The sequence below is a fragment of the Nematolebias whitei genome, chromosome 1 (assembly GCF_014905685.2).
Source record: "Nematolebias whitei isolate Nwh7 chromosome 1, NemWhi1, whole genome shotgun sequence".
Taxonomy (NCBI): Eukaryota; Metazoa; Chordata; class Actinopteri; order Cyprinodontiformes; family Rivulidae; genus Nematolebias; species Nematolebias whitei.
The window spans coordinates 41,934,708-41,942,687 of record NC_056498.1 but is presented as its reverse complement, the minus strand read 5'-3'; the positions used below and the strand labels follow the sequence as shown (position 1 = coordinate 41,942,687).

The following is a 7,980-nucleotide window of genomic DNA, read 5'->3' as shown; positions in this document are numbered from 1 at the left end:
AGCAGTGGGTTCTATCTGGTTTAACAACACCAGCAGTGGGTTCTATCAGGTTTAGCAACACCAGCAGTGGGTTCTATCTGGTTTAACAACACCAATGGTGGGTTCTATCAGGTCTAACAACACCAGCAGTAAGTTCTCTCAGATCTAACAAGACCAGTGGTGGGTTCTATCAGGTCTAACAAGACCAGCGGTGGTTTCTATCAGGTTTAACAACACCAACGGTGGGTTCTATCGGGTTTAACATCACCAGTGGTGGTGGGTTCTATTTGGATTAACAAGACCAGCGGTGGGTTCTATCAGGTCTAACAACACCAGCGGTGGGTTCTATCAGGTTTAACAACACCAACGGTGGGTTCAATCAGGTTTAACAACACCAACGGTGGGTTCTATCTGGTTTAACATCAACAGTGGTGGGTTCTATCTGGTTTAACATCACCAGTGGTGGGTTCTATCTGGTTTAACATCACCAGTGGTGGGTTTTATCTGATTTAACATCACCAGTGGTGGGTTTTATCTGATTTAACATCACCAGTGGTGGGTTTTATCTGGTTTAACATCACCAGTGGTGGGTTCTATCAGGTTTAACAACATCAATGGTGGGTTCTTTCTGGTCTAACAAGACCAGCAGTGGGTTCTATCAGGTTTAACCACATCAACGGTGGGTTCTTTCTGGTTTAACATCACCAGTGGTGGGCTCTATCTGGTTTAACATCATCAGCGGTGGGTTCTATCTGGTTTAGCATCATCAGCAGTGGGTTCTATCAGGTTTAACAACAACAGCAAAGTCAAATTAATGCCATCCAGAGAAAGTGAAAGACTGTAAAATTTATTCCTAAGATGCTCAGATCCAAAAACTAAAACCTTAGTCATGTCTGTGTTCAAAAGCAGAATATTTATTGGCATCCAGGTTTTGATGTCTTTAAGACATGCTTGTAGTCCAAGTATTTGATTGGATTCATTGGGTTTCATGGGCAAATACAACTGTATCATCAGCATAACAATGAAAATGTATCCCATGCTATTTCCAACTGTATCAAATGCAGTATTGAGGTCTAGCATCCTGGGCTTCAGAGTCTCATGTGTCCCCAGCTCTCTACAGCCTCTGAGCTTCTTACCTTCAAGAAGGCTGCAGTCAAAGTCTTTCTATTGTTTGCTTTCAATGCCTCTCTCCTCTTTATGAGAGTTGAACATCACACTCATCTCACAGAACTATGGATGGTTCCTGGGCCACTCACATGTTTTTTACTTGTCTGTATTGTTTCCAAACCAGGAACCTGAACTTTGTCACCAATCAGGACAGTTTCTTGGTTGACCATCTGAGTTTTTTCCACTGGTCAGTGTTACGCCCCCTGAAAGGGGACAGAAGAGCCAGACATAATCGCTAAATCTTTTCACAATAATCTTACAGTTGTCCCTATGTATATATGTAGTATCATTGTTTTCACATATTTAACTGCTTTAGTTTAAAATCATCTTAACAAATGGCTATTTTCATTTGGCCCATAACATCAGCACAGTTTCTGGACCAACTATCTCAGTTCTGTCACTGCTCATAAAGGTTTTCAGGCTCATTGCCTGAACTCTGTCACTGGTATGTACAATTTTCTGTCTGTCCACTCAACCGTTGTTTCTTGTCCAGGTGAGTTCTGGGATAGATGCCTGACCTTTGTCTCCTGCTTGGATGGGACTTTTTGAACTTTGTTTTTGGGATGTCTACTGTCAGGGTTTGTTATTGGTTATTTTTGTTGTTTGGTGTGTTGATTTATTTTCTGTTATTTGTGAGTTGTGTCCGGTCTAACAGCATGAGTTCTGTATGGTCTAATGACATCAACAGTGTTTTCTATTTGGTTTAATCGCACCAGCACTGGGCTAAGGTTGGTCTAGTAACACATCTACAGATGTGTGTTTCTGGCTGCAGAGGTGCAGCTGTATCTGCTGATGAAGAGCCATGCTGTCAGCTCCTGGAGAACAGAAATCTCCACGCTTTGGTCCTTTTGTGGGCCGAGCCTTCGCTGATGGAGTAGAAGAGATCTGGAAGGTTCTGACCTTCCATGATCCACCCAGAGTGGCAGAAACACGGCGCTGTCAGGGGAAAGGAGGAAGAGGTTTAATTAATTCACAGTGAAGTGTTCACTCCTCTCTGTGGTGTTACATAACAAAGCTGCTGCCGATTCTCAGAAAGAGAAGAACTGACGGCAGCTCAGCCTGAAAGACCTGGACTAAGGTAGGGCTCTAAGGAACTGAAGGGTTTAACCTCAATCTGTAGGACTCGGACTATACAAAGACCTGGTGGGTCCAACTTCAGCCTTATTGAGCTACAATCGCAACAATGAAATCTGAAGCTGCTGCAGATTCTCCAGAGAGAAGCAGCAAGAGGAGAACTGACAGCTGCTCAGCCTGAGGGAGTCCGACTGAGGTACTAACTCAGCCTGAAGGGTCCCACTCAGTCTGCAGGACTCTGATTGAGGGGCTAACTCAGTCTGCAGGACTCAGACTGGAGACTGGACTCTAACTGTACCAGTGAGCTGAAGGTGATTTGAAGGACTCAGACTGTACTAAAGAACTGATGAGTTTAATCTCAGTCCTTCCAGGCTCTAAACAAACAATGAGCTGCTGCAGATTATCCAGAAGGACTCGGACTGAGGGTCTAACCTCCGAGCCCAAAACTTTGACCTGAGTTCTGCATTCAGTGCAGAGAGATTAGCAGCCGTGTAACATGTCTGGAGGAGAAGCTCAGCAGTTGTGATCCATGAAAGATTTACTGAGGCAGGAAAAATTAAATTTAATGTAATCTGTCAGATTTTATATAAAACCATGAACAACCATCTCCATCTGTGGGACAAACACAACTTTTTAAAATGCTGCTGGGACCTGATCTAAGGTCAGGGGCAGGTACATATTAATATAATTAATATTATATTATTTAAATAAATGGTATAATTTACTAAGGAGCTGAGCTTCAGGTTGATCTGACAGGACCAGGTATGGTCCAAAACATCTGTCACTAAATACCAGGTGAGGTGTAAATGGTCTATTAATCTGTACCAGGTGTGGTTGAAACATCTGGTCATCAGAACCAGGTATGGAGAAAAACGTCTCTAAATCAGTACCAGATGTTGTAACAAAAGTCTGTTAATCAGTTGCAGGTGAGATGAAAACATCTGGTAATCAGTACCAGGTGTGGTTGAAACATCTGGTAATCAGTTCCAGGTGTGGTTGAAACATCTGGTAATCAGTACCAGGTGTGGTTGAAACATCTGGTAATCAGTACCAGGTGTGGTGACAAATGTCTGTAAAAGAAGTCAGAAAAAAAGGATTATAATCAGCATCTGTTTAGAATGACAGACCTGGACTGGTTTCTGTCTCAGTGTAGGGTGGTTCTGGTTGATCTAGAAGAACTTCAGGATTTGTTTTTAAAAACTGGTTCTGTTTATATTTAAAACCTTTAAAATCAAAATCCAAAAAACTGTCAGAAACTGAACCAACCGAGTTACACTCTTCTTCTCCTGTTTGAATCAAAGGTGACAGGAAGTGATGTAATAACCACATCTTCTAGAGCTGCTGGCAGTTGGACACAGGGAGGAGGTTACCATGGTTACAGCTGCAGTCACCATGGTAACCGGCCCCCTTAGGGAGCAACAGCTGTTACTGTACAGTCATCATGGCAACACGCAGGATGTGATTTAACCCCTCGTGTTTGTGTTTGTTACAGATGAACGGATCTGAGGGGGAGCTGGAGTACGAGGAGATCACTCTGGAGAGGGTGAGAACACACACACACAAACACACGTGTTAACCATAACACACACAGAAACACACATGTTATCACAATAACACACACAGAAACACACATATTAACACAATAACACACACAGGAACACAGTAACACAACAACTCACAGGACCACAGCCCCTCCCGCTCCCTAAACACTGCCCATGTGACATCATAAATGTTATTAATAACTTTCTGTCGGCTTATTTTAGAAACTAGCTAACCTGAGGAGCAAGTGGGCGGAGCCTCTCTGATTATTTTAGTCCTCAGATCTAAAAGATTCAGTTTGAGTCTGAGCCACAACGTTAGATGAATCAGTAGAGTTCTCACTGTAGACAGAACATCAAACAGACACAGCTGACTCTTTGTTTCATGCACTGTGTGTGTGTGTGTGTGTGTGTGTGTGTGTGTGTCAGGGGAACTCTGGCCTGGGCTTCAGCATCGCAGGAGGAACTGATAACCCTCACATCGGAGACGACCCGTCCATCTTCATCACTAAGATTATCCCAGGAGGAGCCGCTGCTCAGGACGGACGCCTCCGGTAGGAACCTGGTCCTGGACCTGGTCCTGAACCTGGTCCTGAACGCCACGGTTTGGGTTCAGAGACAGAGTCTAAAACTCAGAACCGGTTCTTCTTCAGGGTGAATGACAGCATCGTGTTCGTTAACGATGTGGACGTCCGGGAGGTGACGCACTCCTTCGCTGTGGAGGCCCTGAAGGAGGCGGGGCCTGTGGTCCGGCTGTACGTCCTGAGGAGACGCCCCCCCAGTGAACGAATCACCCAGATCAAACTGCTGAAAGGACCCAAAGGTACGGATGGAGGTTCAGGTGTCACCTGACAGGTGTGGTTCTGCTGCTCCGTCGGCCTCTGCTGGACAGCTGAGTAATGTTCACGCAGAAAGATCTGTGCACGCTGTAGATCCTGGAGTTCTCTGAGGAACCCAGTTACAAAGGTTCATGTTGTAGAACCTGTATGTTCTCTGTGGAGGATCCTAGTTTCAAGTTAAACAGCAGTTTATGATTCTGGACTTCTGAGATCCAGACTGGACCCAGTTCTTAAGTTCTGTTCAATGAATAATAAGTCGGTGGAACCTGATGTGTGGTTTTGTTCACCTGAGGTCAGACCTGGATCAGAACCTGATGAAGACCAGACCAGTTTTAGGTCTGGAAAAGTAAAACTGTCACACTGCAGAAAGACCAGTCTATCTTTTGCAGGGGTTCCCAACATTATTAACCACATGTTTTAAACTCTGAATGATATTTTTAATTATATTCCCACTGAAAAAAACAACTTTTCAACAAACTGTTGGCCAGAAGAACAAAACTAAAGAAATCTGAAGTGTGTTCATCTGGAAATGACAGATACAGATTGACCTAGTGGATAATAATAATAATAATAATAATAATTATTATTATTATTATTATTTTATTTTTTAATCGTCTTCTCTCCAGCTTTCTGGGCCCCCCTGGCGGGTCCTCAGCGGGCCGCGGCCCCCACTTTGAAAAAACACTGCTCTATAGTCGCCCTGTCCTCCTTCTGGTCCAGGTTTGGGCTTCAGCATAGCTGGTGGTGTGGGGAACCAACACGTTCCTGGAGACAACAGCATCTACGTCACCAAGATCATCGAAGGTGGAGCGGCCCATCGTGATGGACGGCTGCAGATTGGGGACAAGATCCTGGCGGTAGGTGGACTCTGAATGTGTTCTATATGTTTACAGACAGGGTTCTGGTTTAACTGTGGATCCGGTCCCTACAGGTGAACCACTGCCTCTAGGTTTTGGTTTAACTGCCAGTCTGGTCCCTACAGGTGAACCACATGTCCCTGGAGGACATCCTGCATGAAGACGCTGTGCTGGCCCTGAAGAACACCGGAGAAGTGGTCTACCTAAAGGTGGCCACGCCCACTTCGCACTACATCCACCAAGTAGATCGATACAGCCCTCCAGACCTGACCAGCTGTACGTAGACCTGAAACTGGTTCTGTCAGAACCAAACCTTCAGAACTCCGTCCCTCAGTCTTTGTGTGTTGTCCCTGCAGCCTACATGGAGCCGGACTACATGTGTGATTACCCACAAGCCCTCCCTCCTCCGTCACCTCGCCGCTACTCCCCCATCCCCCGCTGCATGATGGGAGACGACGAGTACTCCCGGGAACCCCGCAGAGTCTGCATCCAGAGGGGGTCCACGGGTCTGGGCTTCAACATCGTCGGAGGAGAGGACGGAGAGGGGATCTTCATCTCCTTCATCCTCGCAGGAGGTCCAGCAGACCTGAGTGGGGAGCTCCGCAAAGGAGACCAGATCCTCAGTGTGAGTTCTAAGAACCAAAGTCCAGGTTTAGAACCTGACAGGAACCGGTTTGTACCCCTCCACAGAACCACAGATTTAGTTCCAACAGTGTTGTCATCTCAGCAGATGGACCAGTAGCAGAAGGTTCTGGTCCACAGAGATCAGGTTTTTCAGGTTCTCCTTCAGTTCTCAGTCCTAAAAACCGTTTGGTGGAACTTTGTGAAGACGGACAAAACCTCCAGATCCAGGTCCAGGTCCAGGTCCAGATCCAGGTCCAGCTTCAGGTCTAGGTCCAGATCCAGGTTCGGGTACAGATCTAGATCCAGATCCAGGTCCATGTCCAGGATTAAGATCAGGTTCTAATCCTCTGATGAGTCCATTGAACTCTTCTCTGGTTCTGGGTTCCAACACTCAGAACCCACATGAAAGATTTATAAATCAGGTCTCAGAGACTAGAGGACGAGTGGAGAGGTCCAGAATCCAAGTTGTTCAAGTCCAGAGAGAAGTTTCCACAGTCAGGGATGGTTTGGGTCCATGTCCTCTGCTGGTGCTGGTCCACTGGGTTCTCTGAAGTCCACAGTCCACACAGAATCTGGCAGGACATTTTAGAGCGCTTCATGCTTCCATCTGCTGATGAGCTTTATGGAGATGCTGGTTTCATTGTCCTGCAGGACTCGGCTCCGGCCCACATGGCTAAGCTACCAACTGGTTCTGGAAGATTCTCACTTTGTTTTGGTTTTTCATTGTCAGTTAAAATCATCAAAACTAGAAGAACCAAAGTCTGAAATGTTCCTCTCTGAGATCAATTAATGTGATGAGATGATGATGATCTAATATTTTCAGATGCAGCTGTAGACATCATGTTTACTGACTTCCAACGTGTTTAACTGTCATTAGTTACTGCGTCGTTAAAAACACTCTGTGTGTGTGTGTGTGTGTGTGTGTTCAGGTGAACGGTGTGGACCTCAGGTACGCGACACATGAGCAGGCTGCAGCAGCTCTGAAGAACGCCGGTCAGAACGTCACCATCGTGGCTCAGTACAGACCGGAGGGTGAGGACGCACACACACACACACACACACACACACGCACGCACGCACGCACGCACGCACACACGCACTGTGTGTGCTCAGGAGACATTCAGACTCCAGATGAGGAACATCTGGATCCAGAGACTCTGGAGTCTCTAAGATCACCAGCAGGCAGTTTCTGCAGGAAAACTGATAAAAACCAGATTCATATTGAAATTAAATTAATCTGTCTCGCTTCCTGTTTCCTCCTTCCTGTTTCCTGCTTCCTGTTTCCTGTTTCCTGCTCAGAGTACAGCCGGTTTGAAGCAAAGATCCACGACCTGAGGGAGCAGATGATGAACAGCTCATCCGGCAGTCTGCGAACCAACCGTACCTTCTACGTGAGGTAACCTGAGCCTACACACCTGGGGTTTCCCACGACGCCTGAACACACCTCTGACAGGTCCAGATGAACTGACCCCAGATCCTGTTCTGGTTTTCAGAGCCCTGTTTGACTACGATAAGCAGTGGGACTGCGGAGTCCTGTCTCAGGCTCTGGACTTCAACTTTGGGGAGGTCCTTCATGTGATTGACAGCGCTGACGACGAATGGTGGCAGGCCAGACGGCTGAACCAGCAGGGGGAGCTGGAGGAGCTGGGATACATCCCGTCCAAACACAGGTTAAACATCAGGTGTTCTGACACTTGAGCAGGTACCAGTCCTGCAGATCAGAGACTGGCCTCTGTGAGGAGAGTTTCTGAGTTTAAATGAGAATTGTACCAACAACCAGCTGGAGCCACTAAGGCAGGGCAGTTCATCTAGATTTCTCAGGGAGCACAGTTAGTGAAAGCCAAGAGCTCAGGGGCCGGACATGCAGCAGTTATTGTCATTAAGTTTGTTTTATGGTTTAAA

General features: G+C 46.4%; 1 protein-coding gene across 1 annotated transcript; it reads left to right on the top strand.

Moving 5' to 3' along the window:
* Window positions 1-3,712: 3,712 nt before the first annotated feature.
* Window positions 3,713-7,748, top strand: LOC119410206 (disks large homolog 4; the record flags this gene model as incomplete). Its single annotated transcript, XM_037677120.1, is given in 9 exon segments — window positions 3,713-3,763; window positions 4,188-4,312; window positions 4,412-4,581; window positions 5,318-5,454; window positions 5,580-5,730; window positions 5,811-6,079; window positions 7,008-7,110; window positions 7,378-7,474; window positions 7,572-7,748. Coding segments are annotated over 9 exon segments (1,280 nt in total), but the record flags the coding sequence as incomplete, so codon positions are not given.
* Window positions 7,749-7,980: the final 232 nt, after the last annotated feature.